This window comes from Borostomias antarcticus (genome assembly GCF_949987555.1).
Source record: "Borostomias antarcticus genome assembly, chromosome: 4".
NCBI lineage: Eukaryota > Metazoa > Chordata > Actinopteri > Stomiiformes > Stomiidae > Borostomias > Borostomias antarcticus.
The window spans coordinates 35,265,193-35,287,423 of record NC_140237.1 but is presented as its reverse complement, the minus strand read 5'-3'; the positions used below and the strand labels follow the sequence as shown (position 1 = coordinate 35,287,423).

The window sequence follows — 22,231 nt, the reverse complement described above, 5'->3', positions numbered from 1 at the left end:
TTGCAGCAGTATGTCTGATTCAATTATGAAACAGTCATGATGATCATGGGTAGTGGTCTAAATGTATGCTCTCTAAAGTCAAATCAATTCAATGTCTGTATTCAAACAGCGATGACCATATGACTGGTACAGTACTGCGTGTACAGTACAAACTATGTTGATACTACACACATTCACTGCTAATTACATTGAATATAAAGATCATTTACAGTGTAGATTCATTTCAGCACTGTTCACCATTCACTCGTGTAGATTAATTATAGCAGAGGACCTTAGTGTCACCTTTAATTTCCTGCGAGAATAACCTCCCCTCCAGCAGGGTCTGCGTAGGGTGACCCACGGAGGGTGAGTCATCCCCACTGACACCCACACCATACCCTTCATCTGCGTACCCTGAAATAGCGGCTGACGCCCCACCTTCCCCTCGCCACCTCTGCCTGTTTGAGCCACACTTAGTATTCACGTGCTTTGGTGATTGGAGGAACATCAGTCACATTGCATTACTGTAACAGCTGTGATGAGTCACCCAGTCCCTCTGTGAGCGGAGAGGAGGGGGACTAAGAACAGTTTGAACGCTGGGATGTTCTCTGGCATCTCGCAGGTGAAAATCAACAGTGTTCCTATGTGTGTGTGCGTGTGTGTGTGTGTGTTTGAGTGTGTGTGTGTCCTAATATTCCTGCTCACAGTCTCAGAGGAAGGTGCCGTCTATGTGGTGAAGGCGCGCTATTAAACCCGGTCAAAGAGCGCACGTTCATATCATCACTCCACTTTTTCAACATTTCCAACAGATATTCCATTAACCTGCTGTTCTGTTCGTACATTGTTCACATCTATTCTATTAACTTCTCTACAGTGTATTCCACTGTGACCTTGGATCACAGTTATCATGGTGCTGTACTATGTACTGTATGATGTACTGTACACATGGATAAACGCACGCATTGTGCTCATATGCAGTATTATTTCCAATACAGTGAGTACATTCCTGCAGTGCGGGAATAACCTCGGCTGGTTCAGTGTCACTGAACCAGCACCCTGTCGCTGAACCTCTCACACTAATGTCGGTGCTGTAGATTTGTTTAGTAAAAAGCAGTGCAGTGCATTATGGGAAGAGAGCACATCTCACCGCTCCTCTCAGAGCGCCTTCTTTAGTAAAGAGCTTGTGGGATTTGTTTGAGGCAGTTTGTGTGTGTGTGTGCATACGTGTGCGTTTGAGTGAGAAAGAGGGGAATGTGGTGTGTGTGTGTGTGTGTGTGTGATGAGGTATTGTGTGTATTGAAGTGGTTTATTGAAGTGTGTGTGTATGTGAGAGTATATTGATGGAGTGAGTAGAAGTGGTTTTGTTGGAAAATGTACCTGATGAACTCATGTGCCCAACCTGAGCTTTTCAGCTTTTGAATGCAAACATAATCAATGACGAGGTCACTAAGGATACATAAACCATCCCACCTCTATTCCTCAGCTGGGTGATATTGGCATGGTGCATCACAGCCACTGCTCATATTGATCTGGTACTAGATTGTGATTTCTATATTTGTCCTGTTCCGTCTTCTATTGGCATAAACTCTGCTAATGCATCATCACATTATGGGTCTGACAGGCCACTCGACCGTGTTCAACCGTCTTTTCCCCCCCGGGAAGCAGGTGAACACCCTCAGCACCCATATTAGGGTTCAAGCGTCACAAGTGTTTTTGAGACCATGATGGGTATTGGTCTGTTTGAGTGCAGGGTTCTATGGAGGCACACGTGAGCATGCTCTTAGTAGAAGTACTGTAAGCTGAATTTGACGCTTCTATGCTTTTGTCACTTCTCTAGGCGGGGTTGAATGTTACATGTTCTTGTGGACAAGGCAGAGGAGAGTATTTGTTATATTTATTATAGATGCATTGTTTTTGGAAGTTGTCAGATGAATGCTTTGACAAATCACAAAACATGGTTCTTTGTTTTGACGAGGCTCTGATGGAAACATTGTGTGATCAGTCACGAGCGTAGGCCCGGCCTGACAGCTGTCTGCTTTTCACACCATGAACCCATCAGGTTCTTTCATTTCATTTCTCAACAGGCCACACTACCTGCATTCATTTTGTACCCCTAGAAAAACAACAACCTAAAATTACAACATTGTTTCCACAGTGAGTCACTCCCTAGAAGTCATTACTATTTGTGTTGATTGTTCAGATTAGGGGAAGAATCAGTCAACCTTCAAGCAGGTACAACTGTCTTGTCACTTGGGGTTGAACTTGAGTGATGAGAAGACAAGCCTGGACCTTAGACTACGCCCATGCATGATGGTTTGTCTTAGCAACAGGTTAGAAATGCTCAATTTGCTAAACTGCTATGTGTGTGTGTGTGTGTGTGTGTGTGTGTGTGTGTGCGTGTTTGTGGTGTGTGTGTATTTGTGGTGTGTGCGTGTGTGTGTATGTGTGTTAGAGGTTGACCGATTAATCGGCGCCGATAGGACGTTATTAAAACTATTGTTATCGGCTGAACTGGGCTGAATAGTGACCGATGGCTCCGCCCATTGTAAATAGACCATATTCAAACAATGTAGGCCTAATCCACCAAATCACACTTAAGGATGTTCCGTTACATTTTTAATATACTTTTTATCTGTTAAAAAACAAAAAATAGCTATTAGCTATATTTGAATTAATTGACAAGAATCTAGACCACATCCAACCAACAACTGACGAAAAGGAGTAGCCAATTAATTTGAACTTGATTGAAGACAAATATGACGAAAATGTCCTGGATATAGCCTTCTACTCTTAGGTGTGAGGAAGACATTAGAGATTGTCCTCAGTGAAACACAATCATTGATAGAGGAAAGGAGTAGTGAAGGAAATATGTTATGCACTGTTGGACATATAGGCCTAACGGCCTGAGTCCGTCAGCGTCACCATCACCCATCAGACACTGAGGAAATGAATCCATTTTAATCAATGACAGAGACTCCACTGCAGCTGTTGTGTTCGATGCCTGTCTGACAACCGCCGAGGTTCATTTCTTGATTTTTGATGGACGCTGACAGTTGATGCTAATGGACGCAGTGGAGCCAAGGTGTAACAGGTGACAGAGGGCAGGTGTGTGCAGGTAGTAGAGTAGATTAGAGGCCTGAGGCAAGAAGCAATTGTGTGTGTGTGAGAGAATGTGTGCATTTGTGTGCAGTGTGTGCATTTGTGGTGTGTGTGTGTTCATAGAATAGAGAGAACATCAACACACATACTGTACCTCTGCAACCTTGCAGGCGTTTAGATCCTGTTTAGGATCCTGATTCCGTTTAGTATTGGATGTGAATGGGGTGTGATGAGAGGGTGTAACAGTATTGCACTTCTCAGCCAGAATACAAATATGAGAATGTTCGGAGCAATTTCCAAAGAACCATATAATCCTACTTAAGGCTACGAGCCATAAAGACACACATCCCCCCATGTGCCCCTCTTCTGCTTGTGTTTCAGGAAACTTGGAGAGCTGAGGTGTATTGATTTGCACAGGGAAATGGTATTATGGAGATGTAACCTTCACAGCATTTTTATTGCAGGGATATAGCCTACCCAGAGTGCATTGGGGGACTGATGAAAGGACAACATAGCAGTGCCCTGACTGTGGAGCCTGCACCTGCAGCTCCTATTCAAAAATAAAAATAAAAAAAACCATAAAGAGAACCATCTCCTTTGTGAAATATTGAACACCTTAAATCTTTGGACAAAGAGTTCTTTGATCCTCCATTATGGGGTTCTGAGTCCTGTGCTGACGGCTGTGGAGATGGTGCTGACATCGTTGGTGGATGTGTATGTGGTGAATGTGTATGTGGTGAATGTGTATGTGGTGAATGTGTATGTGGTGGATGTGTATGTAGTGGATGTTTATGTGGTGAATGTGTATGTGGTTAATGTGTATGTGGTGAATGTGTATGTGGTGAATGTGTATGTGGTTAATGTGTATGTAGTGGATGTGTATGTAGTGGATGTTTATGTGGTGAATGTGTATGTGGTGAATGTTTATGTGGTGGATGTGTATGTGGTGAATGTGTATGTGGTGAATGTGTATGTGGTGAATGTGTATGTGGTGAATGTGTATGTAGTGGATGTTTATGTGGTGAATGTGTATGTAGTGGATGTGTATGTGGTGGATGTGTATGTGGTGGATGTGTGTGTAGTGGATGTGTATGTGGTGGATGTGTATGTGGTGGATGTGTATGTGGTGAATGTGTATGTGGTGAATGTGTATGTGGTGGATGTGTATGTGGTGAATGTGTATGTGGTGAATGTGTATGTGGTGGATGTGTATGTGGTGAATGTGTATGTGGTGAATGTGTATGTGGTGAATGTGTATGTGGTGAATGTGTATGTGGTGGATGTGTATGTGGTGAATGTGTATGTGGTGGATGTGTATGTGGTGAATGTGTATGTGGTGAATGTGTATGTGGTGAATGTGTATGTGGTGAATGTGTATGTGGTGAATGTGTATGTGGTGGATGTGTATGTGGTGAATGTGTATGTGGTGAATGTGTATGTGGTGAATGTGTATGTGGTGAATGTTTATGTGGTGAATGTTTATGTGGTGAATGTGTATGTGGTGAATGTGTATGTGGTGAATGTGTATGTGGTGAATGTTTATGTGGTGAATGTGTATGTGGTGGATGTGTATGTGGTGAATGTGTATGTGGTGAATGTGTACGTGGTGGATGTGTATGTGGTGGATGTGTATGTAACCAGCCAGGCAGCAGGATGCTGTTTTTTCAAAACTGTACACCCACCTTTTGTGAACACTCCATATTGTGCTAGTGTTTGGCAATAGCAATCATCTATTATTTTGACTGGATAAATATTGCAAAAGCCAAAACAAAGTGCGAACGCAAATCCCCCCTCTTCCTGCAGTTGTAAAATGTCTCCCGTCATGTTCTTCAGTCAGCATTAATATCCTAATTCATTAGATGAATAAGGTTTTAATTAGAGTTGAGCTCTGGTGCTGGAGTGACACACACTATTCTGTTGAACCTTTCCCTTTGATTTCCCTCCAGCCTGGAGTCTGCTGTCCACAGGAAACGGCAGTGAAAGAGCGATAGGTTCCTGCCCTGTGAGCCACATAGACTCAGCAGTAACTATGTACTTAAGTTAGCTACAGTAGTTAAATAATTCTGGTTATTCTGTTTACATTTTTGGTTAAATCCACCAGAATTGGGTGGAGCATCTTTAGAGATTTGGAGTCAGTCGCTGATTTGTTTACATTGCCTCAGAACCCTGTCCCTGCGCTAATACATGTATTATATTTGAGGTGACCTCTATCATATCACTCCTATCAAGTAGAAATCTCTACAAGCATGCCTGTAGATGCTACAGGGTTTGGCATAACACAGTCTGAGAAGCATCATTAATGTTATTTACATAATTTTAGGCTTTCTGAACTTGAGTTGGATTTTTCTATGGATTGGGAACAAATGATAATCCTATAATGGATCGTAGTATAGTTCATTTTGCTGGCGTACGGTTTGCAATCCGGTCACATTTTTCTCAGTGCTGAAATACCAAAAAATGGACGTATAACATTTGATAAATGTTTTCTGTTCGCTCATAACAAATTCATTGGAATATAACACTTTAGCTAATTAACATTTTGATGCAATGGAATTTCGAGGTGCTCTGAAATATAACTATATCTCAATAATAACAGCTGTTCCACCTTATGGAATTGATTTGATACAGTGAGTGATTTGATCGAAATTACTTTTTAACGCATTTGACCACAGTAATGAGTCCCATTTACTAATGAGGCCAGGGCCATTGTCAAGTAATTGAGCAATTGAGATTTTATCACATACTATTAAAGCTAATTATGCTATTTATTTGAGCACAATTAGGTTCATCTTTGAAATTTGCTCCCAACTTTATGACCCAGGATGAGGATGCAGTTGTAGATGGTCTTGTGTCTTGCCATGTCACTCACCTTTATTGTACTTGGCCCCAATTCACTGGATTTTCTGGTATATAAACTAATGTGGCAAATAAAGGAGATTCTGATGATTATTGATTATTAATTTATTGAATCTGGTGATGATTTAAAACAAATGGACTGCACTTATATAGCGCTTTTATCTAAAGCGCTTTACAATGGCCTCTCATTCACCCATTCACATACCAATGGCGGCAGATGCCATGCAAGGTAGCAATTTGTGGTTTAGTGTCTTGCCCAAGGACACTTTAACATGTGGACAGGAGAAGACGGAATTCGAACCGCCAACCCCACGATCATTGGACGGCCCGCTCTACCTCCTGAGCCACAGCCGCCCCAAACAACCTGGGGGTGTAGGAAGATCAGCCTGACCTGGATGTGAATGATAATAGAGTTCTAGGTAATTATACTGGGTGCTGCTATTGATTGCAGAATTGTGTCCAAATCCTCTATCAACTCTGCCAGGTCCGGAAGCTCAGATGTTCTTAAAAGGCTAGTCTAACGTTTTGGCAGGTGCACGACAAGGCCTGCCAGTATGTTTCTAAGGACCTGCGGTCTGAAAACCTCATGAAAACAACAAAGTTACTCCAGAACGTTGAAGTACAGACCACCTTGTACCCCCCTCCGCTAACAGTACAATAGGACAAAGCTTTTTCTATGTGACTTAAGAAGTAAGAACCTTTACTTCTTGGCCATCAGATCATCAGTCTAATCACTGCAGAAAAAGGTGGGGAGTTCATTACAGAGTAGCTCTCAGAGCAGCTCTGTAATATCTCTGTGATCTGACTCTGTTTTATCTAATTAAGTTCTCCAGGAGAGATGCCCCTCAGCTGCACATTATCCTGAAATTGGGGGAGACTAGCAGTGTGAATTACATGATCTGAAGTCCAAAAGCCTCCTCTCTGGCAGAGTACAGCCGGCTGCGTTCGCAGACGGAGGACAGAGCAGACACCTTGTGATGCCATTGTGGACCAGAGCCTTTGAAGGTGTGCTCCTGTTCTGCTTTAGCATGTGAAGATGAGCTGGAGCAGGTGCTCCATATGCCACCACACCACATACCTCAGACATCTACCGTGTGACCTCCTTTTGGCGCTATTTGCATTGTCGTATCATCTCTTGCCTAATGCACCTTCTGTAATAGCAAAATCTTTTCAGTCAAGTTTCTGCCTTGTGAAAGCACATTTTGTAAAAGTGAGTTTTCATCCTGGTAAAAGTGGATGCAGACCTATTTCCTTAATGGACATAGCTGCTTCCTGTTTTATGAAATCAGGAATGTCTTGTCTACTTTCCCTTCTCAAAACTGTGGATGGTATGTGGCAGATTTTCTTCTTTCCTAACAAATAATCTTGAGTGAATGTGCAGACCTTCTGAGAATTAGTAGTGTTTTTCTCTCTGGTGTGTCAAAGGAAGACATTAGTCTTGTAGGACAGAGACGTTGCCGACCAGATGGGTGGATCTTAATGAGGGCCATGGGCCGGCAGGGCCCCAGTAGGATAACAATTAAGCTACTTTCCAGCATGAGACAAGGTTTCCATTCGCCTCCTGAATAATTGAAAGAACAATTTATCATACAGTATACTTTGGAAAGCTGAAGAGCATAATTGAATATTTACTAGAATGTAATGCAATGGAATCCTGTCTCATACACCCTTTATTTTCAGTCGCGTGTGTTCGTTTTTGTGTGTGTTCATTCGTTATTTAGCAGGATTACACAAAAACTATTAGAGCGATTTTCATGAAACTCAGTGGAAGGGTGTAGTTTGGGCCAACTTAGTACTCATTAAATTTTAGAGCGAATCACTGGGCGGATACACAAATTAAAAGAAAACACAATTTGGCCATACTTGGACCATTTCCCTTCACTTTACTCCTCACATCTTCTGCCAGGTTTACCGTACTGGTGGCTGAGCGGTTAAGGCTTTGCTGTGGTAATTTTTTGTTGGATCTTCATTAGAGTGAGGAGTCAAATCAGCTTTAGATATCAACTTAGATATCAACTTTATTTATTTGCTGTTTAAGCAACCAATATTATCTAGTTTCTATGCATGTAAAACAAAATAAAATCTGATTAATGAGAAACAAATTAGATAAACACTGTATTTTGAAAAGTTACATTTTCTTAGGCTGGATCCTGTGGTATTACATATAAATCATATGCTACAGTACCTGAATCACAGATCGGATAAACGAATTGAGAACAAAACTTGGCCATTTCTTGGATCATTTCATAGCAAACATCTTTCTATGCATGTAAAACAAAATAATATCTGATTCTTCATCATCTTCATCCGCTTATCCAGGGTCGGGTCGCGGAGGCAGCAGCTCCAGCAGGGAGCCCCAGACATCCCTTTCCCTAGCAGCATCAACCAGCTCTGCCTGGGGAATCTTTAGCCGCTCACAGGCCAGTGCGGAGATGTAGTCCCGCCACCTGGTCCTGGGTCTACCCCGCGGCCTCCTCCCAGCCGGACACGCCTGGAACACCTCCCTAGGGAGGCGCCCAGGAGGCATCCTCACTAGATGCCCGAACCACCTCAACTGGCTCCTTTCGACGCAAAGGAGCAGCGGCTCTACTCCGAGTCTCTCCCGGATGACTGAACTTCTCACCCGATCTCTCAGGGAGACCCCAGCCACCCTCCGGAGAAAACTCATTTCGGCCGCTTGTATCCGTGATCTCGTTCTTTCGGTCATGACCCATCCTTCATGACCATAGGTGAGGGTGGGGACGAAGATAGACCGGTAGATCGAGAGCTTTGCCTTTTGGCTCAGCTCTCTTTTCGTCACAACAGTGCGGTATAGCGACTGCAGAACCGCACCAGCTGCTCCGATTCTCCGGCCAAACTCCCTCTCCATGGTTCCCTCACTCGTGAACAAGACCCCCAGATACTTGAACTCCTTCACTTGGGGTAGGGACTCATTTCCTACTCGGAGCGGACAGGCCACCGGTTTCCTGCTGAGAACCATGGCCTCAGATTTAGAAGTGCTTATTCTCATCCCAGCCGCTTCACACTCAGTTGCGAACCTATCCAGAGAGTGCTGGAGGTCGCAGGCAGCTGATGCCATCAGGACCACATCATCTGCAAAAAGCAGTGACGTGATCCCCAGCTCACCGAACTGCAAACCCACCTCCCCCCGGCTACGCCTCGATATCCTGTCCATGAAAATCACAAACAGGATTGGTGACAAAGCGCAGCCCTGGCGGAGGCCAACACCCACCGGAAAGGCAGACGACTTACTGCCGAGGACCCGGACACAGCTCTCGCTCTGGGTGTACAGGGATTGGATGGCCCTAAGTAGGGACCCCCTCACCCCATACTCCCGCATAACTCTCCACAAGACCTCTCGGGGGACCCGGTCGTAAGCCTTCTCCAAGTCCACAAAACACATGTAGACAGGTTGGGCAAACTCCCAAGCCCCCTCCAAGATCCTTGCGAGAGTGAAGAGCTGGTCGGTAGTTCCACGACCAGGACGAAATCCGCATTGTTCCTCTTCGATCTGAGGTTCGACTATCGGCCGGACCCTCCTTTCCAGCACCTTGGAGTAAACTTTCCCTGGGAGGCTGAGTAATGTGATGCCTCTATAATTCGCACACACCCTCTGGTCCCCTTTTTTGAATATTGGGACCACCACCCCAGTCTGCCACTCCTTCGGCACTGACCCAGACTTCCACGCAGTGTTACAGAGGCGTGTCAACCAAGACAGCCCCTCTACACCCAGCGCCTTCAGCATTTCTGGACGGATCTCATCAGTCCCTGGGGCTCTGCCACTGTGGAGTTGTTTGACTACCTCAGTGACCTCCTCCAAGGACATTGACGACCCCCCATCATCTTCCGGCTCTGCCTCGATCGTAGAGGGTGGATTAGTCGGGTTCAGGAGTTCCTCAAAGTGCTCCTTCCAACGCTCAACAACCTCCTCAGTTGAGGTCAGCAGTGTCCCCTCCTTGCTGTATACAGCTTGGATGGTCCCCCGCTTTCCCTTCCTGAGGTGTCTGATGGTCTTCCAGAAACACTTTGGTGCCGACCGAAAGTCCTTCTCCATGGTTTCTCCGAACTCCTCCCACACCCGCTGCTTTGCCTTGGTCACGGCCAAAGCCGCAGCCCTCCGGGCCAGTCGATACCCTGCAACTGTTTCTGGGGTCTCCCGGGCTAACATAACCCGGAAGGCCTCCTTCTTCAGTCGGACGGCTTCCCTCACCACCGCTGTCCACCACGGTGTCCGAGGGTTACCGCCCCTTGAGGTACCTATGGCCCTCAGGCCACAGCTCCCAGCCGCAGCTTCAGCAATGGAGGCTTTGAACACCGACCACTCATGCTCGATGTCCCCAACCTCCACAGGGATGCCTGAGAAACTCCGCCGGAGGTGGCAATTGAAATCTCTCCGGACAGGCTCTTCCTCCAGACGTTCCCAGTTCACCCTCACTACACGCTTGGGTTTTCCAGGTCTGTCCAGAAGTTTCCCCCGCCATAGAAACCAGCTCACCACCAGATGGTGATCAGTGGACAGCTCTGCCCCTCTCTTTACCCGAGTGTCCAAAACGCATGGCCTCAGATCAGATGATACGATAACGAAATCGATCATCGACCTTCGGCCTAAGGTGTTCTGATGCCAGGTGTACTTGTGGGCATCCTTGTGTTCGAACATGGTGTTTGTTATGGACAAACCGTGACTAGCACAGAAGTCCAACAACAGAACACCACTCGGGTTCAGATCGTGGTGGCCATGCCTCCCAATCACGCCCCTCCAAGTTTCTCCATCATTGCCTACGTGTGCATTGAAGTCCCCCAGTAGGACACTGGAGTCCCCTGCAGGAGCCCCCAAAAGGACTCCACTCAGGGTCTGCAGGAAGGCTGAGTACTCTGAACTGCTGTTCGGTGCATAAGCACAAACCACAGTCAGAGTCCCCCCCCCCACAGTCCTAAGGCGCAGGGAGGCGACCCTCTCGTCCACTGGGGTGAACTCCAGCACAGAGGCGCTCAGCTGGGGGCTAGCTAGTATAGCCACACCTGCCTTACGCCTCATACCGTGAGCAACTCCGGAGAAGAACAGGGTCCAACCCCTATCCAGGAGTTTGGTTCCGGCGCCGGTGCTGTGCGTAGAGGTTAGCCCCACCAGGTGTAATTGGTATCGCTCCACCTCCCTCACAAGCTCCGGCTCCTTCCCCCCCAGCGAGGTCACGTTCCATGTCCCCAGAGCCAGCCTTTGCCGCCCGGGTCCGGTCCGTCGGTGTCCCCCGCCTTCACCGCCACCTAGTTGGCAGCGCACCCGACCCCGACAATTTCTCCCGCGGGTGGTGGGTCCACGGGACGATGGAGGAGGAGATGGTGCTTCCACGTTGCTTATTCGGGCTGGGCCCGGCCGGGCTCCGTGGTAAGCCCGGCCACCAGGCGCTCGCATGCGGGCCCTCCGTCTGGGCCTGGCTCCAGACGAGGGCCCCGGGCTTCCTCCGGGCCGGGTCTCTCTTCCATTAGGTTGTATATTCATTGGGGGTTTTTGCCTGTAACCCCAGGTAGGGGGGCTAGGGGGTACTACCACTTGCCCAAGGTGGACCCCCAGACTAGTGGAGGGAAGGAGGCGTCTTACTTCTCCATTCTAGTTTTGCAACTAGCCACTGCCCCTATCTGATTCTTATTCACTATTTTGAAAAATTAAATATAAAATGAGGTGTGATTTAAACCATTTCAACTGAGTTACACCAACAAAATGCATTCATGCGCGGAGCCCTGTGCTCTTTCAGATACCCTTTCTAGTTTCATTCATAGGTTCCCCATTGATTGCTTTCCCATTGATTATCATCTAGACAGCCAAGGTGAAATTAAGAAATAATTCTCATTCACAGCAGTTTGCAAAATGTGTGGATATTTTCAAATCCTCAACTGCCACTCTTAACAACTAAACATTCCATCATTCATGTCAATGGGACAAAGCTACAAATAATACAGTGGCCTTCTATTGACCATTTCATGTGCCCACAAAGAATGTCATTCATGAACGGGCTTGTTTCCACTAGCGCGTGCAGAGGCCTGGTGAAGCCGTGGAATGCTACAGTACGTAAGGACTGTCTATGAACTCAACGAGAACCGTGACTTTGGCGCTAACAGAAATTAGCCCCTCAGAAACGGACTCGTTGTTGGGATGGGAGACCAGGAAGCCTCCCGGAAGCTGTAGCTCATCACCACAGACCTCTGCCTGGAGGTGGCGGTACAGACGCTGGGCAGACAGAGGACATCACCCAGGAGATCAGCCAGCAGGAGGGGCAGCGGTCAGTAGGCAGCGTAGAGGAGGTGGCTTAAGGGCGCGAGAGCGAGGGGGCGGAGCAGGAAAGAGGACAGGAGCAGTGATGAGGGGACAGCCAGCGGCTCAGGAGCGAGGAGTTACAAGGGATGTGACAGGTGCAAACAGTTTGGAAAAACAGGACACAAAAATTGTGGGAAACAAGGTCACTGGGCTAAGATCAGACTAAGTCTGTGAGAGGAGTCAGGACAGCAGAGGGGAGATGAGGACAGTGAGAGCTTCTGTCTCGGCGCAGCGATTATAGAAAAGGGGCCAAAGGCATGGGACGTGCCCCTGAAATAGGCAGCACACCAGTTACTGTGGCTTTAGAATAGATACAGGAGCTGACATGAGCGCCATGAACACAGAGACTTTTAGACAGCTTAAGCCAAAAAGACACGAATGCAAGGATCAAGCTAGATAGCCCTGGTGGGTCGCTCAAACGCCTGGGACAGTTCCATACTAGAGTGCTGCACAAGGATGAAGAACACACGGAGAGATTAGACTAGTATTTTCTAGTATATTTGACTAGTATTTTCTAGTATATTTGACTAAGTATTCTCTGAAACAGCCAGGCTTCAATATTGTAAAGACAAAGGATGATGGCTTGGCGTCTGTTAGGCTTCTCGTTAGTGATATTATGTTTGAGAACATCTTATCTGTTAGCTAGAAGCTTTCTTCCGAGATGCTCGAGAGAGAGAGGGGTCAAGATAACCGGGTGGTGTGGGCGTTCCTCGATCACGAGACGAGGGGAGCGAGAAGAGTACTTAAGATGGTGATAAGAATGTGTCTCTTTGTTGTGAGTGTCTCCTCTGGGAAAACCAACTGCTGTGAGAGAGCTGAGCTGCAACTTTACTTTTGCTTGATTATGCAGTAAACATCTATAAGACAAAGGAGCGCTCCATCCCGTGTTGAATCTTCATTCATCAAGAGATCTTCAGTGTGTGTGATTGGTTGAAGCAGATCTCATTTTTATTGTTGGTACAAACACAACGCAGAGCTAACAAACAGAGTCAACAATCAGAGTCATTAAATAAACACCAAAAGCCAACATTAATATCTACGTCATAAGACAGCTACAGAGCTGGGGTGTGTAGCTTTTAGAGATCATGACACAATGAACACTGAGCCGGTAAATATCCGTCTGAATGAGGGGGCCGTGCCATACGCAGAATTTGTTAATTGCCAGGTAGTCCTAAAACATACAAGGAATACTAGGAATTTGCTTCGGTAAGTGGTGCATAACATGGAGACAGCATTGGACAGGGTGCAGGGACAAGACAGGACAGTGCCAAGAGTAGTACAAAATACCGATGTAAAATGCGATAAAAAAAACAATGTACACAATGCAGTGCGATCAGTGTATATACAGTAAGTAGGGCTGCACAATTAATCGTGAATTAATAATTTTGCTTTGAATTGAGTGTGCTAGGACTACATGGATGAATCACAGGCGCTTATGCTGTCTGACCAATCACATGCGTTCCCGCTGAGTGCGCTGTGCGCAGCAATTTCACTGAGAAGACAGATAGCAGTAGGTCAAGACAAGTGTCACAAGAGTACCTGCAGCTGTGAGTAGTGAAAAAATGAGCGAAAACGAGGTCAGTGAGTTAATAGCAAGAAAGGGATCAACGTCCGTGTTTTGAGAGCATTTTGGTTATGAAAAAGATGATGTCGCTCAAGCCCAGCAGGTCATATGCAAACTGTGCAGAGCTAAAGCTATTACTTTGAAATATTAATCGCAATTATTCATCGCAATTACCATTTTGAAGCAAATAATCGCAATTATTATCTGTTGTCATAATCGTGCAGCCCTAACAGTACAGTACGTGTGCAAAGTGTAACGTGCATGTGAGTTTGTATACAGTATGTTTGATGGGAGATGTGAGTGCGGTGCGTCCTATGTACAGTACATTCAGTGGTCTTGTGCAAGTATTGCAGTGGTGATGGGAGGAGTGGGGCGGGGGTTGTGGAGGGGGGGTCAGATGGGGACACAAGCCTTGTTGAAGAGGCTGATGGCCGTAGGGAAGAAGCTGTCTCTGTGGTGTGCAGACGTGGTCCTGATGGACCGCAGCCTCCTGCCTGAGGGGAGTGGCATGGACGGTCGGCCGCAATCTTCCTGGTCCGCTTCAGGGTCCTGGAGCCATTGTTGTTCTGTGATTTTCTGCAGAATCCTTTGAAAGTCATTGGCTTTCAATTAAGCAGTAAAAACATCAAAAAGCATAGTACATCAGGAAAGCTTTTAATATTGATTATTTGGATGCTCACAGCTCCACTCAATGAGAGATAAACTAAAACAGACTTGAGAACTTAGATTGGATTATGTTCTAGAATGTTCTTCAGCAATCCACAGCCATCAAAAGGTTAGTGAGAATAAGATGGGTCAGGCAGCCAATGTAGGTATTTACTGTAGGTACCGTGTCAGACAAGGTAAGGATTAGGGTCGCCTCCCCACCATTTTTTTTGCATGAGTTACTTTGATGTAGAATGGCATCATCCTATGATGCTTTTAGCCTCTCTCACTCTGAAATGTAATTTAATGCAATGTATTGCTTTATAAATGTTCTTAGCCGGTAGACAAACATACTCCAGGAGCTTGCTTGATCGCCTTGTTGAGAGGGGTCAGGGAAGAATTTTTACAGCTCACTTATCTGGCCCCCGGGTGATTACTGTTTTGTTGCTTCCCTCTGGAATATGTAGAGAGTGGGACGTATGCCCACCTCCCTTGTTCTCTGTAAAGCGCATTGTGTTGCCTCTGGGTATGAAATGCGCTATACAAATAAAGCTTTGATTGATTGATTGATTGATCAAATGGCCTAATGTGATCCAATTCTAGAATCTCGTCTACATGGCAACAATGACAACACAGCTCTGACAAAAACACTTCTCTTTGTTTTATCCCAGAAACTGATCATTAATTACACAGAACATCTCCAGACTGGGCAAGCTCCGGCTCCCAAGCCCGTATTCAGAGGGAAAGCTTGTACAGTATAATATGATTAAAAGTTTGCTACATGAAAAGCAGCCCTATACTGTTGGAGGGGGGAGGGTTTGGTACCGCCGCATGGGCTGGCTGTCCAACCAATCAACACATACAAACAACTCAACAGCTTCAAGGTTCAAGATTCTTCTCTCTCTCTAGCAGGCGTCGGTGCTGAATAGATGTGATTGCTGGTCACGGTGGTGACGGTGGCGTGTCAGGCTATCATGCTGTAGTGATGACGGATATAATAGATAGAAAGATGGATATGAACTTTAATAATCCCCGTAGGAGGGAAATTGACATTTCAGCAGTGGGAAATTACAGGTTGGAAATGCAGAATACAGAATATACATATTCAACAAGCATAAAAAGAACAAGGAATATATACAGCCATGCATACAGCATGTGTAAAATAGAATATCTACATACATACAACCAGACTATATAGAACCAGGCCAGGTCCAGCCTGGCTTATGTGCGTGGATGGCTTGTTTCTGTTCAGGACTGGTAGGACGGAAGCTAGTCATGCCACTGAAATAACTGAATTGAAATGACATGAAACGATATCTGATAAATTAAGATAGGTCTTGTCGCCTGGACACATCAGTTCCAATGCTTCCAATGCTAATCCAGCACAATAAGAGCAGGATAGCCAGTTAGCCCATGAGCTCACAACAACTAGCAGCAGCTTCCATAACATTAATGGTAGCGGTCAGTGGCTAAAGCAGTTACACTGATGATTACTGTAACGTTAGCTATTTTGCTGCAATTGGTTCAACTTCTGTTTCTGGACAAAGGTAAGGGATAAACCCAGATAACACAAGGCTAGCGGACCTACAGCGGGTCCCCGATGGACGAGTTGGCGGACCTCCGGCGGAATATAACACAAGGCTAGCGGACCTACAGCAGATGGCTCCTCCACCACCATTCCACCGGTAGTTAATTATCTATATCCTAGGCCCATTGGCCGTGGGGTCCGTGGTGTTGTGGCGAGACCCCGCCCCCTCATGTCAGAGCGGTTCGGGTGTAGTGCAGTTACTTCCGGGGAATCTCCATACACCCACTGGTGAAAAACGTGTGTCTCTAGCCCACTCAGGGGCTGAGTTGTGGAGTTCATGGCATGGATAGTGGCGTGGTGGCGAGACTCCGCCCGCTTTGGTCAGAGCTGATTGAGCACAGTACAGTGACCTCTGGGCAATTTCCTTGCACCCACTGGCAAAGACTGTGGGTCTCTAGCCCACTCACGGGCTGAGTTGTGGGATCCTTGGCGTGGATAGTGGCGTGATGGCGAGACTCCGCCCCCTTGTCAGAGCTGGTCGTGGACAGTGTACCTCTTTCCGGGCCACCCACCTGCCCCCACCAGTGAAGACCCTGTGTCTCTGTTGCTGCCCACTGAACAAGGAACACAGTCTATCTAAGTCTGTTGCTGCCCTCCTGTGGCCGACAACGGTAAATGCTCTTGTGGTAGCAACATAGAACTGCAGGTTCTGGAACCTCTGCCTCTTGTGGTAGCAACATAGAACTGCAGGTCAACAACAGCGCAGAGGCAGGGAGGAAGCCAGGGAGTGACTGCAAATGGATATTTGCTATCCTAGGTGCGCTGGCTTTCAGCCACGCACAAAAAAAAGTAATACTCATACATACATACGTACATAAATGGGTCAATTACATATATGTGATTCAGTGTAACACTGAGTGCTTAAAAAAATAGTATCTAAAATAAAATAATGTCATTTTTTTGGATTTTCATGGATATATAAACTTGAGATTTACATTTTTTGAAGGGGCGCTCAGTGTTGTACTGAATGACCTGGGACACCTTTACATCATTGACCCACACACACACACACACACACACACACCTTCGCAACACTCAGCCACACTCAGGCACTGTTATAGAGAATGGTGGCCTCTGGCTCAAAGGAACGCCTGAACCACTCAGCCAACACACCATGTTGCACCTGGGTGGGATGAGCCTGTGGCTGAAGGCGCTACTCATCTGCCACAGCTCATCATAGAGGGCATGGGAGGGGTTGTCCTGGATAGACTTCAGTTTGTCCCTCATCCTCCTCTCCACCACAGACTCCAGGCTGTCCAAATGTTGCCCCGCCAAGTCCCTGCTCAAGATTGGATGAGCCCGCATCGAAGGTGCCACTCTGAGGCTGAGGTAGTTATACCATGTGTTCAGTCGTTAAACCACTGACATAGAACATTCTAGGTTTGCAGTGATGTATTCGGCGTATTAAGATCGTTTTTGGGGATGTTGCTATGGCTAACTAAATCTCAGAGTACCCAAAATAGGATACAGAGGAAAAAAAAGAGATATGAATCACTTAGTAAAAAGCTGTGCTTGTTCCTCATCATGTGGTCAGGTAACGTCACACGACCACACCTGACTGGTACTGTAGCTGATCAGTATCCTGCTGCTCACACGTTGTATGAACCTGGGCCAGGGGTAAAGGCCGGGATGGTCCATGTTACATTGGTGCCGTGAAAAAGAAATGAAACTGCACACTCAAGCTCACGATGCTGGGTGATTTAATGCTGGGTGATTTATTTCACCCGTTACCGGCACCTCTCCAAGACTACGGTGTGCTTTTTCTCCCTTTCCCTCATTAAATCAAACAGCGTCGTGAGCTTGAGTGTGCGGTTTCATTTCTTTTCCCAGTATATTTCACCCGTTACCGGCACCTCTCCAAGACTACGGTGTGCGTTTTCTCCTTTTTCCTCACATCGGTGCCGTGACTCAGACCACAGTTTTAGCACTGTCAGCTGCAACACTTGCTGGGGAGGTTAGCAGAGGTGAATCGGTCTGGTGACGCTAACGTCACAAGCCGCAGGACCAAAACGTTGAACCGTCACCAGTCATTAAAAAGCCCAGTGTTAGAAGGTGGTCTACCACAGCTTACAGTAACTAGCATTTTCCTTCTGTCAGTGTTGTATACAGAGGAACTCATAACGCTGGGTTACAGTACGCAGACTACCGGCACGGCTCCACTGCAGCCGTCGGCGTCAGCCCTCGACATTCCACCGTTGTCAAAGAAATGAACCTCCGCCATTCTCTAACTTTGTCGCTGGCGTCGAACGTGACGCAACATCTGCAGTGGAGCTGTCATTATTAATAATGATGGATCTGTTCCCTCTGCGTCTTGACGGCTGACACTGATTCTGACAGCTGCAGTGGAGTGGAGGGAAAGCAGGATTAGAATAGCGACAAGCTGCACGCTTATCTGTAGAGTTGATGAAAGTGTGTATTTGCTAGGGGTTGGCGTATGTAATCTGCTCATGGACTTCAGTGGGTCCACTCATGCGCCACACTGTTCCAACAATTTGGTTAGTAAATTGGTCCACTGACCAGTTGGTCAGATGACTCTATTGGCCTATCAGTCCCCCATAGGAGAACTCCTTCTGAGAGGCCTGCAACGACCGAGCCAATCAATTGAAATTTCATTCTCAGCATTTTTCATTTCTCTTGTTATTGATTCAGTTCTATTGTTGTGCTTGTTTCTCTCTGTTCCGGTCTTGCTTCTCTTTTCCAGCCCTGGACGGCCGCATGGTGGGTTTGGGCATTATTATCTTGTGCTGAATCCATGGCTTCTGTGGGGGGAATCATTTCTAATGAAGTTGTAATTTGGTAAATGTTTTTCTGTTACTGTAAATCGATATTGTATTGCCCAACCCGCCGTGTCTGCTGTTATTGTAATTTAAACAAATTGTCACAATTCAGCAGTGGCAATTTTTCATACTTTCTAAAACTGGGAAGAGACTAGTTTGTGGATTATATTTTTGTACAAACATATTTTTCCACAAAACAGCTGGAGGTGCTATGTCTTCTAGGTTTTCTAAATATTTATTTGTTTGTGTATATATATTTGTGTGTGTGTGTGTGTGTGTCTTTGGGGAGCTTGACAATTCTTCATTTCGCCCTTCATTTATAAAGCCCTTATCAACACCTAGTTAAAGTCCTCAACCCTGTGTCACCTGGTGTTAAATACTCCTAGTCGTGAACTATTCCAACCAGGCACCTGAGACGTGGCCGAGCAGCTGGCTGGCATCAGGCAGCCTCCACATCCCCGGCGCAGGGGACCGGATCATACTCTTCTCTTTCCCGTCTGAACACAAGTCCCAGTTGCATTTGGATATTAATGCAGGCAATGGAGGCCATTTTCTCAAGCCGATTCCGCTAACAGATGGAAGAAGCTATAATTTCATAGCCTCGTGGATTAGACAGGAAGCCGCTGCATCTGTCTCTCTGTGTGCACAAGTGCACTTGCATACGCTGTACAGTAGATGCCACATGCGTTGTTTTTGTCTCGGAAGAGCGAGCGATAGTGAGAGAAAAAGAAGGGAAGCATCAGTGCAATGCTTGACTCCCACGTACACACTGTGAATGCTTAACGCACCTCCTGATTGGTTTGGACCCCCGCTCCCACAAAAATGGCTTATTCCCGAGTGCCTTTCCTCGCCAAAGATGTTTACTTCAACCAATGTTTTCAATGTAGCTGTAGAAAACAACTTAGGATTCAAGGGGGAAAGAACAGTTGGTTGTTTGATTGATGCTAGGGGTGGTATTTTAATCTAGATTGTAGCTGTTTCACTACTTTCCACCAACACTGTAAAGGAGTATGTGTGTGTGTGTGTGTGTGTGTGTGTGTATATGAGTATTGTACTGTTTTCCCGCCTTTATGAAAACAGCAAAGAGAAAAAGAATGTAGATCAATGCCCTGAAAGCACTCTAGAGACCTTCCATTTTATTAAACAGTTTCACATTAAGGCAGAAGTACGAGCGTTGTACATCATTCGAGTCGTAAGTCGTAAATCATGGAAAGACAGCGGTATTGGAAGCAATGGGAGGGAACAGGGGAGATTAGAGAAAAACAATTTGGAACTCCTTCCGTGTTTGTGTAGAGAGTCTCCTGACAAGATTTTGAAATAGATTCACTGGTGTAGCAACGCGCTGCGTCAAAAGTATTCTTCTGTGGAGGCTCAAACGGAAGGTGTTCATTCTTCGGCGCCTTTGTCGTGTCTTCATTCTTTTTTGGGGGGAATATTACTTTGAAAGTGATGAAGTCTTTTGAGGGTTTTCCCATGCCCCCACCTCACTGTGTAAGTGCTTTTGGATTGCTCTACTTTGTTCCATGGCTATCTATTGGGATTTTCATCTTGGATCATTTTGATCTTGATATGTGCTGTGTTTATTCTCTAGGGTCTCATAAATAAAAGGCCACACTTAAGAAGACACTAGAAAGCTGTGCCAATCCAATGCAGATGGTGTCAGTTGGCTACTAATGTGGGGGTGGATTTCCATGCGTCATGTATCCCTCATCAACATCATGGCATCAATGTATTCCACAGTTGTACTCTGTTTTTGTCAACTGTGACAGAATACTTATAGAGATGACAGAGAGTTCCTGATTGACATGGTGTCCATTCCACTTGTTCATATGCTGTGTTTAGTCAAAACTAAGCCGCTGCACACAACATGGCACAACAAATCAAATGTAGCCTATCATGCTCATACACAATGTACGTAAACCCACGTGTACAGATCCTCTCTCAGTATTCCATGGATGAGCTGCCAACGAATTGGCTTCATTTCCTATGTGCACTGGGCTGTGGTAACGACAGCGCGGTAGCCAGCTAGCGCTCGGTTCTTCTGGGAAATCAGGAGCCCACCAGTGTTGTGTGAAATCAAAGGGTGTGTGAGGAAGCCCAGCCCTTTCTCCTGGCCTATCAGATTAGCCGCTCAGCTACTCGTCCCCAGATCACCATCCTCTCAAGACCAAATGTCTTCAATAACATTTGTGTGCACATCGTTGGACCTGTGTGTGGGTGTGCGTGTGTTTGTAGGGTGCGTGTGTATATGTGTGTGTGTGTGTGCGAGCGTGTGTGTGTGTGTGTGCACGTGTGTGTTAGTCTGTAGACATTTTTATACAGAGATTCCTCTACGTTGTCGTATTGAAGACTGCTCATCATGCCGGTTTTGCTTGTTTACACTGAACCAGAGAAAGACGGTGTTCTGAAAAGTTGGTCTACATCCTCAGAAGACCTACTGTACCAGTACCCTAGCACCCATTATGGGTCGTAGGACATTCTGATAGACATTTCTTACTTACTCTTGTTTACAACAGATGAATTAAGGCCTCTTTTAAGAACACTTGTCTGATCACTCGTTTGTTTTGCTTGGCAGATTAACAGATTCCTTCTGAATAGACAACCAGCCCTGGCAGCTTGGCCCCACTTTTGATGCATGTGAATTACTCAGCGGTTTGACATGGGGTATAGAGATTGATTTGACATAATTCTATTTGGGATTGAATACATTGTGGAAAAGAAAGGTGCATTTCTAACTTTTTATTATATTCTCTCTCTCTCTCTCTCTCTCTCTCTCTCTCTCCTGATGACGTCAGTGTAATTTCTTCAAGCAGCCAGTGGATACTCCCTCCAACTCAACGCTATTTCAGTGCCATAATACACAAATCATTTACAAATACTCTTTTACCTTCAAGCTAATTTGCAAGCTTATGCACACAGTTGGAGGCGCTGCCTTTCATGTTTGGCTCCCATGACAATTGCATTACAGGGAGCTCCTAGTCTGAGTAAAGTAAAGTTTCCCACCCTTACACTAAACTTTGAGAGGCAATCTCCTGGGCAATTATATCAGAAGCCAACACAGCACACTCTGTCAGAGCTGTAAAATAATTGCAATTTAAATGAATATGGATTCTAAAAACTTTGAAAACACACACACACACACACACACAGCAAGGCTTTTACTTGGCAACTTGGGTCTGCTATTTCTCATACATTTTATCTCTCCTCATATGAATAAAAATGACTAATTTCATATTCTCTTTCTCCCTGTGTGCAGACACATAGAGAACTGGACGGGGCTGCAGACTCTGAAGGATGTGGATATGGAGCTGTACACGGGACTACAGAGACTGTGAGTGTTGTTTTTACTGCTGGGGACTGAAGCGCTGTCCACACATACGCACCCGCAACCTTACTTTACTACACTTGCTTTG

The 22,231-nt window shown here is 45.9% G+C and overlaps 1 protein-coding gene across 2 annotated transcripts in view; it reads left to right on the top strand.

Moving 5' to 3' along the window:
• ntrk3b (neurotrophic tyrosine kinase, receptor, type 3b) overlaps window positions 1-22,231 on the top strand; it is a gene marked incomplete at both ends in the record, with an annotated part of 161,635 nt that overhangs the window by 4,289 nt on the left and 135,115 nt on the right. For both annotated transcript variants that reach the window (XM_084436618.1, XM_084436619.1), the window contains one exon: window positions 22,075-22,149. In XM_084436618.1, the coding sequence (XP_084292744.1) occupies window positions 22,075-22,149 (75 nt within the window). The remainder of the gene's footprint in view (window positions 1-22,074; window positions 22,150-22,231) is intronic.